The sequence below is a fragment of the Sminthopsis crassicaudata genome, chromosome 2, assembly GCF_048593235.1.
Source record: "Sminthopsis crassicaudata isolate SCR6 chromosome 2, ASM4859323v1, whole genome shotgun sequence".
In the NCBI taxonomy this organism is placed as follows: domain Eukaryota; kingdom Metazoa; phylum Chordata; class Mammalia; order Dasyuromorphia; family Dasyuridae; genus Sminthopsis; species Sminthopsis crassicaudata.
The window spans coordinates 312,429,295-312,450,040 of NC_133618.1; the positions used below are offsets into that span (position 1 = coordinate 312,429,295).

Consider the following 20,746-nt stretch of genomic DNA (forward strand, 5'->3'; position numbering starts at 1 on the left):
AGGAGAGAACAAGCAATAAAGAGTTATGAAAGCCATGTTTTATATTTGATCCTAGAGGTGATGCAGGGGCTACTGGAATTTAATGGGGGGGGAGGGGAGAAAGATGAATATACCCAGATCTGTTCTTTAGGAAGATCGCCTGAGTGGAGGATGGACAGAATAGGGAAGAGGTTTAGGGTAGGCAGAACTACTAGGAGGCTAGTATGTGATAATCCAGATGTAAAGGAGAAAGGCCTGCACCAGCACCAGAGGAGAAAAGAGATGGTCTTGTGAACATGGTGACCATACTATATGTCAGAACTTCCCTTCTTCCCAGGGGAGCAGGACAGTGCAGTTACACAACAACCAGTCAATTAGAGAAGGCTTCTAAAGCCTAAAACTGCTCTGCATACCACTGATTCTTTGTAAGTAAATTCTAGTCGAATTTGGAATTGCTTATAGTTGCCAGAAACCACAAACCCAGCCTTAATCAAGCTAAAGAACAGCCTTGAACAGGAGACTCAAGATTGTGTTCAGGACTTTCTAAACATCCTGCTGTCTGGCTTATTGCAGCTACAGATGTCCTCTAATCTCAGCTCTCCATCCAAAAATCTCTAACAATTATAGTATCTCACCCTTTTCCCACTCCCCTTCATGCAGATGAAGAATTCTCTTTTCTCCTCTGCTCCCTTGTAGGATCTTCTCTCCCCTAAAAGCTGTTTCTCAAACAATACATGCTTTTAATTGTAATATCTGATTTTGTTTCATTTCAGATTCCTTTTTGGGTCTGGGAGTCTTTTGTTAACAGCACGAAAGTAAAATCAACAGGCCCTGCAATAGACTGGATGAGCAGTGATCAAAGATGACATTTGGTTGAAAGCCTGAGGGATTGGGAGAATGATGGTGGCCCCACTGACAGTAAGAGGGGAGTAGGGAAGGGGGAGGTTTCCCTACTAAGAGTTCAATTTTGGACAAGCTGAGCTTAAGATAACTAAAGGACATGCAATTCAAGATGTCCAATAGGCAATTGGAGAGCCTAGATTTCAGGTCAGCAGAAAAGTTAGGGCTAGATAAGCAGATTTACAAATCATCAGCATAGAGATTTGGACACTTCTGATATCATCAAGTGAAATTGCATAGAAGGAAAAAGAGAGAAGACAGCCTAGGATGGAGCCCTAGGAGACTTCCAAGGTTAAAAGGCATGATCTGGAAGAAGCAAAATAGATTGAGGAGTGGCTTAGATATAGTCTATCCTTTCCCCCATCCTTTTTATGATACGGAGCCCATGCAACAGTTCATTTTAAATCCTTGATCAAATTTCCTGAGGATCCCATTTTGAAATGTTGAGAAAATGCCTCTTTCTCAAATGTAGGAAATGTCATGCCTGATGCCTGGTTATAGAATCCTCTATGAATAAAAGTGATCAAAACAATCACTCTGAAAACTTCAAAAGCCAGCAGAATACAGATCCATCATCTGTAGATGCCATTTGTTCTACTTTCACGGCACAAGCACTCCTAGGTCAAGTAGGAGAAATATTGGGAAAATTCGCACATATCCTACTTAAGCATGCTCAGGGTATTTTTCATCCTTTTACTCCAACACTCATTTTTAGCAAAATGGCAACTTAATTCTACCTTTCAATCATGCTTTAGAATCCTGAGAAATCAACAAGTTACAGTAGTAAGATGATGTCAAAAAGGGATAAGAGGAGACAGAATAAGCATTAGTAAACACCCACTAGGTACCAGGCACTGTGGTAAATAATATTTACAAGTATTATCTAATTCCGTCCTCACCTTCAAATTCTGATAGAGGATGCTATTATCCCTGTCTTGCAGTTGAGGAAACTGAGAGAGAGTGGTTAAATAACTTGTTCAGAGTCCCAGAGCTAGTAAGTGTCTGAGGCCAGGCCAAATTTGAACTCAGGGCTTCTTGACTCCAGGCCTGGTGCTCTATCCAATAAGCTGCCAGTAACAGATAAATAATATGGGAGTCTTCTGTTATTTCTTATATCTGATACCCAAGTTTGAAAAATGTGGCTGTCAGGTCGTCATTTGTGACTATAGTTTATGTCCCAAGAATGTCATCCCAAAAGAAACTTTCATGTCTGAAAAAAAAAAATCAGGTTGTGACAGTAAATTCAAGAGCAACAGCACAGTGTCAATTCAGTGTTAAGAGACTGGTCACAAACATTTATTTAAAACATTTTGTTATTTAGACCATCTTCTTCCCCTTCAGTATCCAAACCTTCATAGACTATGCCTTGAGAAAACTAGGCCACTTCAAATTCCTGCCCTGGGACTATGCAGTTATGAGAGCCTGCTATAATTAAAAGGCAACCAACTTTGCTTCTCCTGGACCATTTCCTACAGTGCCACCACCCATGTGTCCTTTCTACTTCTGTGAGAATATTATCTTTGTTTCTAGGAAGGGTGGGCATATATTAATCCCAGGCCTTATGGCTCCATTCATTTATTCCTTGAAGACAAGGAGCTAAATCTCTTTTGAATCCTCGGTGCCTGTACAGTACAGTGCCTGGTGTAAGTAAATATAAATAATTTTTCATTCATTTATCCATCTGAAGTGGGAGAAAACTATGAAAAGGAGGGTAATTAGTTTAGAACAGTTGAAGATCTGGGTGAAGAGCTAGAGGTGAAAGAGAGAGTTTGGGGAAATTTCTTCAGAAGCACCAATAAATGTCTTCCATATGGAAATACACATCCCATTTTCCCCTACTAGCTCGAGAATGCTTCTTTTCATTATAGAGGCTAACTGTTAGTTACTTCATCTGTAGTAATAGGCTCACTGTTAACAAAATCTTGCCAAAACAACATAGAGGACTCATGGAGGTTATTTTCTTTTACCATCTTTCCAAGTTACTCACTGAGTTTTAAGCAAAAGATAAATGCAAAGTAAATGGCCTACCAAAGAGAAGTCTCCATAGAGAGAATTAAAACGGAGAATACTATTAAGAGAATTGCTAATTGACTAGGAATCAGACGGTCATGGATTGGGTACACTGTTGATATAATCCTCCTTGAGATTCAGTTTTCTCCCAGGAAAATTACATCTGATATGACATTTACTATCTTATCCATCTCATAGAACAAGTAAAACATTAACTAAATAACAATTGGAAAGTTTTTTTAAACTCCTCAGATTAAAAAAAAAATCAATCATGTTCTTCATATATATTATCTTAGGCTTAGGATAATGAAGAATTTTTCATAGCCCCAACTTGAGACTGAGCAACTATGTATTCCTAAGGAATGCCTAACTCACCACAAAGGCATCTATAGCTTTCCAATATATAAATGAGGGTATAGGAGGCTGATTTAAAGTAAAGAAAATACCTCTCCAGCACTGTACTCACTTGCCTAGTCCCAAGCTCTGAGTCCTTATCTTTTGCAGGCCAACAAGAATATAAGAAGTAGGTGCTATCAGCAAAGGGGAAGGGACTGCGCTATGGGCAATGACATAAAGAAAGAGGACAAAAGCCCTTTAGTATTCCTCGAACATCTTGGCCATTAAAAAAAAAAAAAAAAAAAAGAAGTGATAGAGAGAGAGGGAGAAACTCTGGGCCTGCCACACTGCAGCTTGACTGCCATCTTGATGTCCTTGATGCGTGCAGATGGTGTGGAAGTGGCTGGCACTAGAATAACCCATGAGAAAGAATGAGAGGCCAATGGAGATTTATGTGAGGAGAGTGAGATGGACAAGGTAAAATTGTCAGGAGGAGTTGTTAGAAAGTAAAATATATTGTGACAATTCCACTCCTGCCGTTCATCAATAAACTGACAGATCATTTAGTGTCAATTAGGAGTGATAGATGGACAAGTCCCCATGATCCTGGGCCAAAATTAATGGCTGGGAGGGAGAGGGTGATTGAAAATGACGGCTGACATTGAGAAGAAAGTCCTGAAGGTCCCTGAGGGGCCATTACTTGCCTCATTCCCTTGCAGATCAATGCAGGGACAAACCCAAAAACAGACACTTTGAGACAAAACTTAATCAGACTTCCTTTTCTTCCTCCTTTTTCTAAGTTCAGTCCTGACTTGTTCAGCTTTGTTCCTCACTCCTGGCTCTGTCCATCCCAATCAACAGCATGTGGTCAAAATGGTGGCCCCCTCTCTCCTTCTGCAGGCTTGTCCATGGCAGTGGGTGACCCACCTCTAGACTGAGAGCCCTTTGAAATTCTTTTGTGTGGGGGGGAGGGGAGAACAAAGCAGGTGTGAATGCTCTCAGAAAGGGGCAGACCTTAACCTCTACCTTTGCTAGCTGCCAAATAGAAACTCTTTCAGTTCAAGTTCTCAGATTCTTCCAACCTGAATCATAGCATGAAAGGAATCAGCTCTAGAGCTAAAAAGGACCTTCTAAGACACTGAGTCCAGGCTCCCTCATTTTCACAGATGAGAAAACTGAGGGAAGTTAAATAATTTATCCTGAAGTGGGATTTGAATACAAGTTGTCCTGACTTCAGGTCCAACACTATCCAGTTTTTCTGCCTCTTGTAGGTCATTGTACATAGATCAAACACAATGACATTTGAAATCCTTCTTTCCTTTCTAGGAGATTTAACTTCACTTTTCATTTTAAGGAATAAAATACCTGAAAGAGGCCCTCTCTAGCTCAGGATTAGACTTTTCTCATTTTGCATGTAAACCTGTGAATCTGTTATGCCCCCTGCCATGATAGGTCCCTGACTCAGGGGCCTTTGCTTCCTGACACCTGGAAGCCTCCAAAGGGACAAATGCTTTTAATACAAATAGCAGAGCTGTTGGGCATATCTCACTATAGCTGACACAATTTATTCAAGAATCTTAGGTAAAGACTGAGCTGCCATCAACACCTCAGAAAAGTTTGTGGGCAATAAAAGTTATTAAAAGCCAACTTGTTATACAATCACTATCTCCACAGATGTTAAGAACATAAAAGTCTGTAGCTTCAGCAATCAAGTGTCTCCTCATCACTTACAGAATAAAATGCCTATTCTTTGGGCTAGAATTCTAGGTCATGATTCCAACTTAATCTTCCTGTACTCTCCTGCTACACAAATTCTCTGCTCCAATCAGATTGATTAATTCACTGTCCTTACTTATTCACACCTGAATTATCCTTGTTTCCACATTATTTTCCCTACTTGAAAAGTCCTTCTTACTCTTTTCTAAGTACATGTACATTCTGTCCATCTTTTTAAGGCCTGAGCTGTGAAGTCTGCCCTGACTACTCTGTCCACAGGAAGTCCTTCTTCTCCCTCGTCCTCCTTGTGGATTCCCAGCAGTACCTAGCAAAGGATCTTGCAAAAAGAATTTTGGTGCTAAATAAATATTTATGGATTGATTGTTGATTAAATTGCCTGGATTCATGGACAAGCTACCCTACACTCAGATAACTCCGGTAAAAGTGTACTGCTGCTATCTCCTTCTGTAGTCACTTCAGTGTAGTCACTGACATGACTGGACACCAAGGTGGGCCATCATTTGGTACATAATACCTTCTACTTCTTTAGTATGTAAAATTAGGGTGAGAATTCACTGAGAATCATTCTGCAAAAAGTAAGGTCTCCAAGCAGAAATCAAAAATGATTCAGTCATAGCATAGCGGACAGAAAGCTGAATTTGGAAGTCAGAGAAGACCAGAGCACAAATGCCACTTCATACACACTAGCTGTGTGACCCTGAGCAAGTCATTTATTTTCTCCACAGCTGTGAAACGAAGAAGCTGGAATTGAAGGTCTCTAAGCTCCCTTTTAGCTCTGAACCTATGATCCTGTCATCGTATGACAATTCCAATCTTAGAACCACAATAGCTGCCTATGTTAATTTTACAGTCCTATAGATAATGAAAACTAATGACTACTACTTGTAGTTCCGCAAGACATTCCTCTAAACCAAGGAGAGTACTAGGACTCTCCCCAGGGAGGCTCACGCTGAAATTCCATAGGGCTCATGTAGATCAGACAGGATCAAACAGCTATTTGGTGGTCACACTGGTCTAACTTCTATGTTATCATATAGAGGCAGACATAGAGTTAAAAAAAACTTTAGAAATCATCATCCAAGACCCTTCTTTGAGGCCCAGAGGAGTTAAGTGAAGAGTTAAGACCCAGAACCTTCTGGCTGGCAAACAGTAGAGAGGACTCCAAATTCAGGGTTCTTTCCTCTACAATACACCTTCTCTTTGACTCAAGGCCTCTGTCTCTTCTAGATCTTAAGACTGGCTACTACAAAAAGTGGGAGACAGAGAATGAGAGAGTGGAGGAAGTGGCTACTATCCATTACTTAAAAGATGAAAAATATCAAAAACTCCTGACCTTGTTGTGGCCCAGACAGACCCAGGATAATCTTTTCTCCAGATAACACTTCCCTTTCCTACTGACAAGCTTTTTGGGAGTGAGATCAGTGATAGAAAAAGGAGCTCCATCTTCTGTTCACTGTTGCTGCTGCAGCCACAGTGAAAAAGGAGGCAAGTTACAAGTGCTCATAATATCTGCCAGAAATGGATCCAAAGAGCAGAGATTTAGAGCATGAAGGGAAGCTAGTCTATATCTCATTTTGCAGAAGAAGAAATCAAGATACCAAGAAGTTCAGTAACCTGTATAAAGTAACACTGAAAGTTGAGATCTGAACATAGATGCTCTTGACTCCAGATTCATCATCCTTTTAACTGTATCACAGAAAGGGGAGGAATAAAAGGGTAATTAGTGGTAACAATAATGACAATTGCATTTATATAGCACTTTACCACAACTCATTTTATCCTCACAACAACCTTGAGAGGTAAGTGCTATTACTATCTTCATTTTACAGATGAGGAAACTAAGGCAGGAGGAAGTTAAGTGCTTTGCTCAGGGTCACGTAGCTAGTAAATGTCGGAGGGTGGTCTTCCAGACTCCCACTCCAGAACTCTATCCTTTGTGCCATTGAGCTATCATCTACCTTTGTGAACGTCTCAGGAGGTCATTTATGAAAAAGGAAAGGTGATATAGAGTCAACATTTCAAGTAAAAATATCAAAAAGTCTCCATGATCAAATAAACATTGGAAATGCTTTTCTTATCCCACTTTCTTTTATTCCTTTTATAACTTTAAGCCATATAACCATGAATAAATTAACCTCCCTTGAGTTTGTTTCCTCAACTGTAAAATGGGGATATCACTTTTTTTCCACCTACCTCACAAAGCTATTATAAAGTCTGAATGAGATAATACACATAGAAAGTCACAGAATGTCACATAAAAATAAATTATTCTTAATAATTGCAACTAAAGGATTAATTTATTTGTTTGAAGGTTTAATTTTTAAAGTGCTCATAATGCCTGCCAGAAATAAATCCTAAGAGCAGAGATTTAGATCAAAGGAAGACCAGTTTTCTTATTATGACCTAAATATAGCCAGGGAGAATCAAGAGGTAAAAAGGAAAAAAGTTTAAAAATGATTCCTGACTTGAAACTATGTGAATGTCCATCAGCTGGGAAATGGTTGAATAAGTTATGGTATATGAACATAATATTGTTCTATAAGAAATGATCAACAGAATTTAAGTCTGGAGAGACTTAAATGAATGGATACTAAGTGAAGTGGGTAAAAACCAACAGAACATTGTACACAGCAACAACATGATTATGTGATAAACAATTCTGACGGAGGTGACTCTTTTCAACAATGAGGTGATTTGAGCCAACTCCAATAGACTTGTGATGAAGAGAGTCATCTCCATCCAGAAAGAGGATTATAAGGTCTGAAGATAGATCACATCATAATATGTTCATCTTTTTTATTGTTGTCCGCTTGCTTTTTTCTTTCTCATTTCTCTCCCCGTTTGATCTGATTTTTCTTGTGCAGCATGATAAATGTGGAAATATATTTAGAAGAACCAGTTCTTCTAAAACTACACATGTTTAATCCATATTAGATTACTTATTGTCTAGGGGAGGGGAGAAGTGAGAGAGGGAGGGAGAAAAATTTGGAACACAAGGTTTTGTAAGGATCAATGTTGAAAACTATCTTTTCATGTATTTGGAAAAATATAAAGATTATTGTTTTAAAAAAACTGATTTCTGCCTTCAAGAGAAAGACTGGAAGGTGTTTGGAGACTCTACAGAAAAAGGTTGAGGAATTATCGCTAAAACAGTTTGGCCCTATTGACAAAAAACTCCTTTTCTGTCTTTTTCCATTTGCCACTTGGAAGAGAAAGGGAAATCAGAATCAAAAGAATCAGGATTTGGATAAAATACCAAAGAGAAAAGAAAGAGTGAAAATGAGTAAAATGAGAAAAATAATAATAAAACTGAGATGAGCTAAAAAATGTAAAGAGGCTTTATCTCAGCTCTGTTCTTTCCCTCTAAGTGCCTATCTAAGTAATGCATTGGGTAGAACCCTGGTTTCAGCAAGATCCAAGTTCAGATACTGCCTCAGATACTACCTGTGAGATGCTGGGCAAGTCAATTTTTGTCTGCCTCAGTTTCTTCAGCTATAAAATAATAGTAAATACCCATCTCACAGGGTTGTAAGGATCAAATGTACATAATTTTAACATATGTAGTAAAATGCTTTGCAAACTTGGATTTCAATATAAATGCTAATTATTTTGGTTGATATTATTATGATAGAAAGTTAGTGAATCTCAGAGTTGGAAGGGATAACCATCATCACCCCATACTTAAGGAGGCATCCCCTCCACCACAGATCTGACCAGTGGCTATTCTGGCCTCACCTGTGGAGTTCTGGTGATAGGGAAGCCATTATCTGCACTATCCCAAGGCAGCCCATTTACTCCACACTAGGACTTCTTCTATCTTAGGACCTTCTAAAAAAGAAGACAGCTCAAAATGAATGGGAGAATTTTTAAAATAAAATTCCAATGATTTAATTATGAAAAAGGTTAATTTCTGAAAACAAACTCCAAAATCTTTAGTTTTAGAAAGCAATTTATTAGGTTGTGTGGTAAAGGAGAACAAACTGGAAAGGTGGAGTGGCTCCCTATTCAGATTCTGGAAGCATTACATGTGTCACAGTGCACAGTCAAGAAGAATCATCTTCCTGAGTTCTAATCTGGCCTCTAGGCTCATTCAACCTGGGCAAGTCACTTTATCCTGTTTGCCTTAGTTTCCTCAACTATAAAATGAGCTGGATGGAGAAGGAACTGACAAAGTACTACAGTATCTTTGTCAAGAAAACTCTAAATGAAGAGTTGGACATGGCAAAAACAACTGAACAACAACAGATAACACCCATAAGTACATAAATAAGCAATTTTGTTAAGACAAAGGTAGCAAGATAGCTATAACTATATAAACAATATATATATATGTATTCAATAAAGTTTGGATGAAACCAAAACACAAGGGAACCTTAAGCACAGGCTTGAGTGGATCCCATAACAAGACCTGGATGACTGGAACCGAAAGACAAGTGGATTGAGGACCCAAACCAAAATTCCCAGTAGCTGTCTCCAGTAACTTAGGTCAGGGTGCTTTTGTGGGTTCAAACAGTCTCTAGTTAATGGATTTAAAAAGGATAACAAATAGCAAGTTTTCTGTAAAGAAAATGATAAAGCATTTTCTATATAATCCTAAGAAGAAAAAAAAAAGAGCAAGAATCTAAAGAACCTGAGGTGGCTATTCAAGAGCTCAGATTGCAAGAGTCTATTCACAAAATTAAAAGAACATATGACTAAAGATATTATACAAATGAGGATCATAATAATAATAGCTAGTATAGCTATATACCTATACATCTATATACACATCTATAGTGTATGTCTCTCTCTATAGATGTACATATACATATAAATATATATATATATATAAAACATAGATATAGTGTATGTGTATCACTTTAAGTTTTACAAAGCTTTTTATACATATCATCTCAATGGATCCTCATAGCAATCCTGAGAGCTAGGTATTATTATGACCATTTTACAGATGAAGAAACAGATATTCAGAGGCAAAGTGACTTTCCTAGGGTCCCACAATCTCATCAGCCTCACCACTCACACAAAAGCCACACTTAGTAAACAGGGCTTATAGTGCCCCAGAGTGACAAAAAGAACCCTCTCAGTCTTTTTTATTTCAGAGTTGTGCTACAGGATGTTGTATCTACTTGTTGATATCTGAAAGAGGATTTAAACATCCTGAGTACTCTATCTACATACTGTGCTTTTGTTTAGTCATTTTTCAGTCATGTCCAATTCCTGGGGTTTTCTTGGCAGAGATACTGGAGTAATTTGCCATTTCCTTCTCTAGCTCTCCTTACAGATGAGGAAACTGAGGCAAAAAGGGGAAGTGACTTGTTCAAGGTCACACAGCTAGTAAATGTCTGAGGCCGGATTTGAACTCACGGAGAAGAGTCTTCCTGACTTCAGGCCAGGACTCTGCGCTATAACGACACCTAGTGGCCCTATCTACTGGGCTACCAGAAATAATAGTGTTAGGAAGACTAAAGACTCAGAACTATGATGGAATAAAAAAAAAAAAAAAAAAAAAAAAAAGGGAAGCAACAGGATACTGAGCAGGTGAAACTTTTTTTTTTTTTTTTTGGTTTGTTTTTGGAAGTACCTGGGGTTAGGTAACTTGCCCATGGTTACACAGCTAGTAAGAATCTGAAACTATATTTGAACTCAGTTCTTTCTGACTTTGAGGTGAGTGCTTTCTTCATTGTACCACCTAGTTGTCCCAGATAATACAAGGTTAACAGTAGTTGGGGGAGCAAAGAAAAGAAGGAATCCCCACCCCCAAAATCCCAAACTAAACCAATTTAACAAACATTTCTTAAGCACATACTCTGCCCAGAGCACAGTGCTAGATCCTAGGGAAATAGGAAGTGTAAAAAAGACATAGACCGATGACATGATGGTATACTTAGAGAACCCCAAAGACTCTGCTAAAAAGCTATTAGAAATAATTCAGAATTTTAGCAAAGTCGCAGGATACAAAATAAATCCACATAAATCCTCAGGATTTTTATACATTACCAACACAATCCAACAGCAAGAGATACAAAGAGAAATTCCATTCAAAATAACAGTCGATAGTATAAAATATTTGGGAATATATCTACCAAAGGAGAGTCAGGAATTATATGAGCAAAATTACAAAACACTTGCCACAAAAATAAAGTCAGATTTAAATAATTGGAAAGACATTCAGTGTTCTTGGATAGGCCGAGCGAATATAATAAAGATGACAATACTCCCCAAACTAATCTATTTATTTGGTGCTATACCAATCAGACTCCCAAGAAACTATTTTAATGACCTAGAAAAAATAACAACAAAATTCATATGGAAGAATAAAAGGTTGAGAATTGCAAGGGAACTAATGAAAAAAAAGTCAGAGGAAGGTGGTCTAAGTGTACCTGATTTAAAGCTATATTATATAGCAACAGTCACCAAAACCATTTGGTATTGGCTAAGAAATAGACTAGTTGATCAGTGGCATAGGTTAGGTTCACAGGGCAAGATAGTGAATAAAAATAGCAATCTAATCTTTGACAAACCCAAAGATCCCAAATTTTGGGATAAGAATTCATTATTTGACAAAAACTGCTGGGAAAACTGGAAATTAGTATGGCAGAAACTAGGCATGGACCCACACTTAACACCACATACTAAGATTAGATCAAAATGGGTCCAAGATTTAGGCATAAAGAACAAAATCATAAATAAATTGGAGGAACATGGGATGGTTTACCTCTCAGACTTGTGGAGGAGGAAGGAGTTTGTGTCCAAGGGAGAACGAGAGACCATTATTGATCACAAAATAGAACATTTTGATTATACCAAATTAAAAAGTTTCTGCACAAACAAAATTAATGCAAACAAGATTAGAAGGGAAGTAACAAATTGGGAAAAATTTTTACAGTTAAAGGTTCTGATAAAGGCCTCATCTCCAAAATATACAGAGAATTGACTTTAATTTATAAGAAATCAAGCCATTCTCCAATTGATAAATGGTCAAAGGATATGAACAGACAATTTTCAGATGACGAAATTAAAACTATTTCCACTCATATGAAAGAGTGTTCCAAATCACTATTGATCAGAGAAATGCAAATTAAGACAACTCTGAGGTATCATTACACACCTGTCAGATTGGCTAAGATGACAGGAACAAATAACGATGAATGTTGGAGGGGCTGTGGGAAAACTGGGACACTGATGCATTGTTGGTGGAGTTGTGAAAGAATCCAACCATTCTGGAGAGCAATCTGGAATTATGCCCAAAAAGTTATCAAAATGTGCATACCCTTTGACCCAGCCATACTACTACTGGGCTTATACCCCAAGGAACTACTAAAGAAGGGAAAGGGACCTGTATGTGCCAAAATGTTTGTGGCAGCCCTTTTCATAGTGGCTAGCAGCTGGAAGATGAATGGATGTCCATCAATTGGAGAATGGTTGGGTAAATTGTGGTATATGAATGTTATGGAATATTATTGTTCTATAAGAAATGACCAACAGGAGAAATACAGAGAGGCTTGGAGAGACTTACATCAACTGATGCTGAGTGAAACGAGCAGAACCAGAAGATCACTATACACTTCAACAATGATACTGTACGAGGATGTATGCTGATGGAAGTGGATTTCTTCAACATAGAGAAGAGCTAATCCAATTCCAATTGATTAATGATGGACAGAAGCAGCTACATCCAGAAAAGGAACACTGGGAAATGAATGTAAACTGTTATTTTTACCTTCTGAATCCAAGTCTTCCTGTGCAACAAAAAATTCGGTTCTACACACATATATTGTATCTAGAATATACTGTAATATATTTAACATGTATAAGACTGCCTGCCATCTGGGGGAGGGGGTTGGGGGAGGAAGGGAAAAAATCTGAATAGAAGTAAGTGCAAGGGATAATGTTGTAAAAAATTACCCATGCATATGTACTGTCAAAAAAATGTTATAATTATAAAATAAAATAAAAAAAAGAGATAATACAGATGCAAAGTATTATATGAAGTACTATATAAATGCCAGCTGTATATTATTTATACCAGATGTAAATAATTCAAATGTTTACATTTATATATGTATTTCTATAACAGTATATAATATATCAATGAATAGTTTAAAAAAAAAAAAAAGACATAGACCTTGCCCTTACAGAACTTATGGGTTAGCAGAGAAAGAACTGAACCAGCTCAGAAGAAATGCAAGATGCACAAAGTTAGAGAATGTACCCCAAATGTTCATAGGGACTCTTTGTGTCTAATCTGTGGCAGAGCATTTTGAGCCCGTATTGGTCAGACACACGGTAATTTGGCTCTGACACAGTGACGTCATTTTGGTCCGCTTTGAGAACAACGGACAACAACTGACCAAAAGCACTAACTTTAAATGACAGACTCCCTTTATCAGTCTGGTGAAGCCTGCAGAGCCCTTCTTCAGAATGAGGTTTTTAAACATATAAAATAGACCACAGTTTTCCAAAGGGAACTAATTATATTAAAATAAGTTTTTTTTTTAATTTTTATAAATAAATTCACAGACCCAGGTAAAGAATCCTTAACCTAAATGATACAAAGTATACATTTCAAATATGATAGCAAAAAATGTTTTATTACCTTTATTTCATAATGATTTTTCTCTAGCATGATAAAGCCATTCAGTGTTCTAATAGCAAAGAAATTAAAGACAGCAAGAGGTTCAATGTAAAGTGCAGCCAGTTTGGAATCAGAGGACCTGGGTTCAAATCTTGCCTGTGCTGCTACCTACCTATATGATTTTGGACAAGTCTCTTTACTCCTTCTCTAAAGTCCTTGGTTCCCCATCACTGTAAAATGAGTACGTCAGACTAGGTGATCTTAAAGTTAAATCTCTTGTTGTTGAGTCACGTCCATCTGCCTTCGTGGCTATTGAGATAAATTGTTTTTTTTTTTTCCACAGATTCTTCCTGAGGGAAATTTTTACATGTAGGGCTAGATACCCCCCTACCTCACCAATGGGTGTAAGGCCCATCAGTTACCCTCCACCTGCGTTATTAGCCTGTCTGCCTAGATGGCTTTACTAGGCCTCTGAGCATGCTCTAGCTACTAGGAGCCTCGGGGAAGAGCTGACTGCCAACCAGACACACCGAACTTTAGCCAATTATACATATTTTAAAGTCAACACTCAGTATGATGGCTAGTTGACATCAAAGACACAAAACAACTGAAGTCAAGAAATCCTGAACTCAAAATAGGTCTCAGGCTCCTATCAGCTGGGTAATCCTGAGGATGTCACTTAACTTCTATATGCCTCAGTTTCCTCATCTGCAAAAAGGGGATAATAATAGCATCTATCTCCTGGTTTTTCTGAGGATAAAAAAATAGTAATATGTATAAAATGCTCAGCAAACTTTAAAATGGTATATAAGTGTTATGATGATGATTGAACTAAAACTAAAACTAAACAGTTTTATTTGCTTTGTTTTGATTAAATATATTTTTCAATTATCAATAAATCCCAAAGAACTGTGGAAAAAAATTAGCTCCAACCAATCCCTGTTTGTTCAGGATAGTGCCTATTGTCAAAATTCTAGCATCAGTGAAGGTGATGAGTCAGAATAGAAGAGTTCAAATATTTTATGGCATTATTTTCTAGAATTATGTGACCAACATGAAAAAAAATGCTCTAAATCAGTATGGATTAGAGAAATACAACTTAAAACAACGCTGAGGTACCACTTCACACCTCTCAAATTGGCTAAGATAATGAAGGATGTTGAAAGGGATGTGGGGAAACTGGGATAATTAATACATTATTGGTGGAGATGTGAACTGATCCAACCATTCTGGAGAGCAATCTGGAACTATGTCTAAAGGCCTATAGAAATATGCATACCCTTCTATCCAGCAGTATCACTACTGGATCTGAATCCTGAAAAGATCATAATAGAGGGAAAAGGATTCACATGTGAAAAAATATTTGTGGCATCACTTTTTTGTAGTGCAAGGAACTGGAAATTGAGAGGATACGCACCAATTGGGGAATGGGTGAATAAGTTATGATATATGAAAGTAATGGAATATTATTGTTCTATAAGAAATCATTACCAGGCTTATTTCAGAAAAGTCTGGGAAGATTTACATGAACTGATGCTGAGTGAAGTAAGTATAATCAAGAGAACATTTAACACAATAACAACAATACTATATGATCAACTGTGATGGGCTTGGCTCTTCTCAACAATATGGTGACTCAAGGCAATTCTATTAGATTTGAGAAGGAAAATGCCAACCGCATGCAAAGAGAGAATTATAGAGACTAAAATAAGGATCAAAGTATAGTATTTTGATCCTTTTTTTGTTTTGTTTGCCTTTTCTTTCTCATGTTTCCCTTTTGGTCTGATTTTTCTTGCACAATATGACAAATATGGAAATATATTTAAAAGAATTTCACATCTTTAATCCATATCAGATTGCTTGCTGTCTTTGGGGAAGGGAAGAAAGAGCGGGAGAAAATTTGAAACACAAAGTCTTACAAAAATGAATGTTGAAAAGATCTCTGCACGTATATGAAAAAATAAAATACTACTGAAGATTTTTAAAAAGAATTACATGACTGAAAAAAAAATCTGTTATTAATTCATTCTCTGTAAACAATTCTCCTTGTTAAGATTCTTCTGTTCTTCAATGAAATCCAATGGGATGAGTTTAGAACAGGAGGTCATGTATTCCTTAATACTGGATATCTTCAGGGCAGAGGAAAGGAAGGGAAAAATCAGAACATAAGTGAGTGCAAGGGTTAATGTTGTAAAAAAAAATTACCCATGCATATATACTGTCAAAAAAAAGTTATAATAAAATAAAATTTAAAAATATTTTTTAAAAACACTGGATGTCTTCAATCTGAAGCTAAATAGCCACCTGTGAAGATATGGTAGTTATGATTCATATCTTGGGGAAGAGTTATATGCTGTTACTCTATGACTTCATGATTGTTATTTACTAACATCCCCTTTTCAGAAACATGAAAATCCGAATTTGTTTTTGCATGAGGGATAAGGATAATAAATTAGGAATAGGGTCAAGAACAAAATCTTTGGCAACCACTCCCTATTGTCCTGATTCATAGCAAGTCTATATAGCTTTCTCAACATAGAGAGCTAGGCTGAAGATCTTAACCCCTTTTGTGTCATGAGCTCCTTTGGCATCTGGTGAAGCCTAAAGAATAAATGCAAATGATAAAATACATAGGATTACAAAATCAGTTGACTCTAATGAAATACATTTATCAGATTATTTTATGCAACAAGTTCATAGACCTGAAATTAAGAACTTCTGGACAAAATGATGACTATAACATAGATAAATTCTACTCCTAGAAGCAAAGAAGAAACATAATACTAGCTTAGTTCCAAATACCTCATTTGATGGGGCACTGACACTTCTAAGAATAAATGTCTCAATTTCTTCTATTTCTACTATGAGCATCAAATGACACATTCTCCAATATAAACTAGCTGTGAAGAAAAACTCCAACATTCAAAATAAAGCTGTATCTTTTTTTCATTTAAAACAGTCTCCTATTTGGATGCTTGGCACTTCAGCTTGAGAAATGACCTCAGTGTCTGGTACCTTCTCCTGCCAGGTGATCTGCAGAATCCTCTTAAGACAATTCAAATGGAAGCGATTCAGTGGCTTGGCGCTGATAGACGGTTCAGGTTTCATAGGCACACAAGCCAGCACAATGGCTCTGTAGACCTTCATTTTGGTAGGCCATATTTCTCTCCCATACTTTCAGGTGGAGCCTTCCAACTGCTGAGATAGCTCTGATAATGTGAGCATCAACCTCATCATCTCTGTGGACATCCTTGGAAAGCATACTGCCCAGGTAAGTGAATTTATTCACAGCACTCCAAATTTCTGCATTTTGTTGTAATTTAATTTATGGAGCAATTAGGGAGGATAGCAGACAGAGAACTGGACTTAGAGTCTTCCTGACACACACATATTTCCGTGGTTCAAATCTGGCTTCAAACTAGGTTTGTGACACAAAGCCAATCTCTTTACCTTTGCTGTCTGTTTCCCCAACTATAAAATGGGGATAATTATAGCAGCTATCTCCAATGGTTGTTTTGAGGATAAAATAAAATTGTTTAAAAGTGCTTTGCAAATCTTAAAGTAACATATAAATGCTATTATGAGTATTATAATATTCTATCTGAAGCTTATGGCAGGTATTTATCTTAAATGTAAAATATCAGTTGACTAACACATGTGATAGAACCAGTTTTTCACAAACTTCTTTCCTCTTATATTTAACATTGGAAAACTTTACCTAGAAGAAGACAAATCAGCCCCTAGGAGGCTGCTTGGGCTCAGCTTTCCTGATACAGCTTTCTTCCCTATTCCAACATGCCACATCCCCCCCACTTATCAACCCCCTGCCACGTATCAAACCCCCCCCAACCCAACAAGGACCAGGGACAAAGCTTCTCCTGGCACCTAACTGGTCCTGGCCTCCCTGACATAACTTCCTGGTCATTTAGGAGCACAAAAACTTTCTTTGCTAATAGAATACTCTGTGCACTGAGAAGTCCCATGGCAGGATTCATTGACCATTATTTGGCCATTAAGCACATTCGATATCCTTTCATATTTGTGTTTTGGGGATATATATCCAAAAGGACAAATTTGCCAAGACAAAAAACAAACAAACAAAAAAACCCAACAATTCTCACTTTAAAAATTTTGGTTACTCACTTTGAGATTTTCACAGAATCATCTGCCCATCCTCCTTGTCGTCGGGCTGGTTTTGGTGGGGGGCCCTGTAAAGAGGGGGGGAAAAGAAGAAGACAAACAACATATTTATATAGAGCTTGATTCTAATAATATTGTGTTTGCCTGTGACTGATGGAACCAAAACCATGTCTTCTGGATGAAGAATTTGTTAACTATCAAGATTCTCACCCATCTTCAAAATATGCTTTTATTATAAATTCACAGAGAAATGTTGTCATGAACTATAGTTGGCTCATACTGATTATTTAGGCAGAAAATAATAAATTGCAATGGAATGGCTGGGAAACCCAATGAAGACTTCAGAACATAAGAATTAAAAATATTCAGTGATTATGAATAATATCTAATTGAATGGGGGGGTATTAGTAAAATTACCAATACAGAGGCAAAAAAAGGTAGCTTCATATTTTTTATTATTTATTTTATAACCAAGATTGAATTGGTAGAATATTAATAGTAAATTAGTAAAAAATTAATAGTAAATTAAATAACAAAAACAGTAAGAATATTAATTTTGTCTTCTAAGAAATTTAAATTTCATCACTATTTTCATTGTTTTATAAATGTCAATAACACTAATGCGTTGAAATGTTAAGTTCACTGAAATTTCCTATAAATTACTCAAAATTTACTAAGTTTAAAAAAATGCTTTATTGATGAAAGCAAAAGCTTTAAATATAGAATCACTTCCCAACAACCCTCAACTTTCCCTTTTACCAAATAATAAAAACAAAAACAAGTTAAGCAAATCTATCTGGTTGAGGCTTGAAAAGACTAAATAACATCTCCATTTATGGTTTACTATTCCTTAACAGAGAAGAAATGTATTTTCACAGCAGTTACCTGGAACCAATTTTTGATACCTTTTGTATTTAAGCTAAATTCCACTTCATTTACACTATGGAAACTATTCAATATATTTTTTCCCCTGGTTCTGTTCTGTACATTAGTTCATATTAGTTTTCTCATGTTTTCTCATGTTTGATATTCGTTAAATTGTAAACTCCTTGAGGGAAGGCAGTGTCTTTTTTCTTATTTTTGTACCCTCAGAGCTTAGCACTGCCTGGCACATGGTAGGCATGTTTATTAACTGTTTATTGATTAGTTATAGCTCACAAAACTTCATTACATTCACATGTCACAATTTGTTTAGTTATCCTCCCCAATTAATGGGCATATATACTTTGTTTACACTTTTGTCCTATAACAAAAAAATATTTCTATGAATATTCTGAAACATGTCACCTTTTTATCATTAACCTCTTTGAATTAAAAGCCTAGTTATGGAACTAAGAGTACAAACAGTTAGTGGTCTTGTTTTGCATGACTCCAAATTGATTTTCATATTGGCAGGTCTAATTCAAGGCTCCTCCAAAAGTTCCCTGTATTAGTTTACCTTCCTTCAGTAGGAAGTCCTACTGCAGTAGTGGAAATAGTAGTGTAGTCCTGCCTATATTATTTCCTTCTTTCAATATGCTTGCTAATATAATAGGTTTGAGATGATACCTCAGAGTTGTTATAATTTGGATTTCTCTTCTTATTCATGATCAGAAACATTTTTCTTCTAGTTGCTGAGATTTTGAATTTATTCTCTTGAATACTGTTTCTTTATAGCCTTTGATTTGACAGTTAAACTTTGGAGAAATGCATTAATTTTCTATAAATTATGGAAAATTAGGTTTGAGAGTTTTTTTTAATGAGATGCTTGATGCAAATATTTTTCCCAAAACAAAATCTTACTTTTTAACCTATTCTACAACTTTTTTCTGAGAATTATTTTTCAAAGTGTCACAACATTTTTTATACTTTCCATTTAAAGCAATATGGAAAGTTTGAAATAGAAATTAAATAGAAGTCCTGATTCTGTCACTTATTATTTATTTAATATGGGAAAAGTCCTCTGAGCCTCAGTGTCCTTATCTGTATAATGGAAATGATATTACTTGGGTATTGTGAAGATCCAGTAAAGTCATAAATAAAATGATACCAGTACACTATAAAGAAAGGCAGCAAAAATATAATTCTCCTTCTTTAGAGATGGAAACTTATGTAATACTAAGAATATCCTAAAATGCCATATTTAATCCTTTTGCAAAGGCTACAGTAGAAAGTCTGTCAAATCTCAAACAAGAAGCTCTGAACTACCTCAATTCTAGTCTGGTACACTGGGAAAAAAAAAAAAAAAAAAAGACTAGAAGGAGGAATCAGGAGATCTGGGTTCATATCTCAGTTCTATCCCTAATCACTTGTGTAACTTGGGCAAATCATTTCTCTGGCCTTTGGACAGCCCTATCTATAAAATGAGATTAAAAAAAAATCTTGGAGCAATCCAAAGAATCATATAAACTAAAATCAACTTATCTTTTGTCTTTTAGAAACACACACACAAAAAGATCAATATTTGTCAAGTGGATGAGAATGAAAGCATAAGAAAGAGAGTAAAAAATGGCTAGAAGCTGAAAAAGAGGCAGATTTAAACTTAGCATTAAAAAAAAGTTCCAAAATTTGGGCATTTAGACTCAATGACATCTGAGAATCATACTAATTACAAAATATACAAAATTTTATCACTCTAAATCCATCCAATATTTCTAAACAGTGTAAAAAGGGAAGAATCACTCAGCATTGATCATATGTAGAGAACACCTATATTAGACTCAATTCAGTTTGCTTCCTGAGGAGGATAAAGAAAAATAAATGGAACCTAATCTTGAAGATTTTACAATTTAGATGGAAAAATAAGATTTGCACATATGAAATAATCAGCAAACAAAACAAGGAAGCATGTGAAAAAAAAAGCAATATAACTAGGAACAACAGACAAAAGTTACAAAGATAAGTTTAGGCTTGATGTAAGGAAAAACTTCTTTAGCAACTGAAACTATCCAACAGTGGAATGAGCAGCCCCGGAAGGCATTTCATATTGGAATCTTAGAAATTACTTAGTCTGACCCCCTTCTTTTTAGAAATAAGGCAAGTGAAGTTCACAGTAATGGTTCCTTGTCATTGAAAATCTTCAAGCAAAGG

General features: G+C 36.4%; 1 protein-coding gene across 2 annotated transcripts in view; it reads right to left on the reverse strand.

The window, feature by feature from the left end:
• Positions 1–20,746, reverse strand: part of IFT43 (intraflagellar transport 43) — a 117,057-nt gene that overhangs the window by 59,952 nt on the left and 36,359 nt on the right. For both annotated transcript variants that reach the window (XM_074289950.1, XM_074289951.1), the window contains exon 3: positions 17,681–17,745. In XM_074289950.1, coding sequence (XP_074146051.1) covers positions 17,681–17,745 — 65 coding nt within the window. The remainder of the gene's footprint in view (positions 1–17,680; positions 17,746–20,746) is intronic.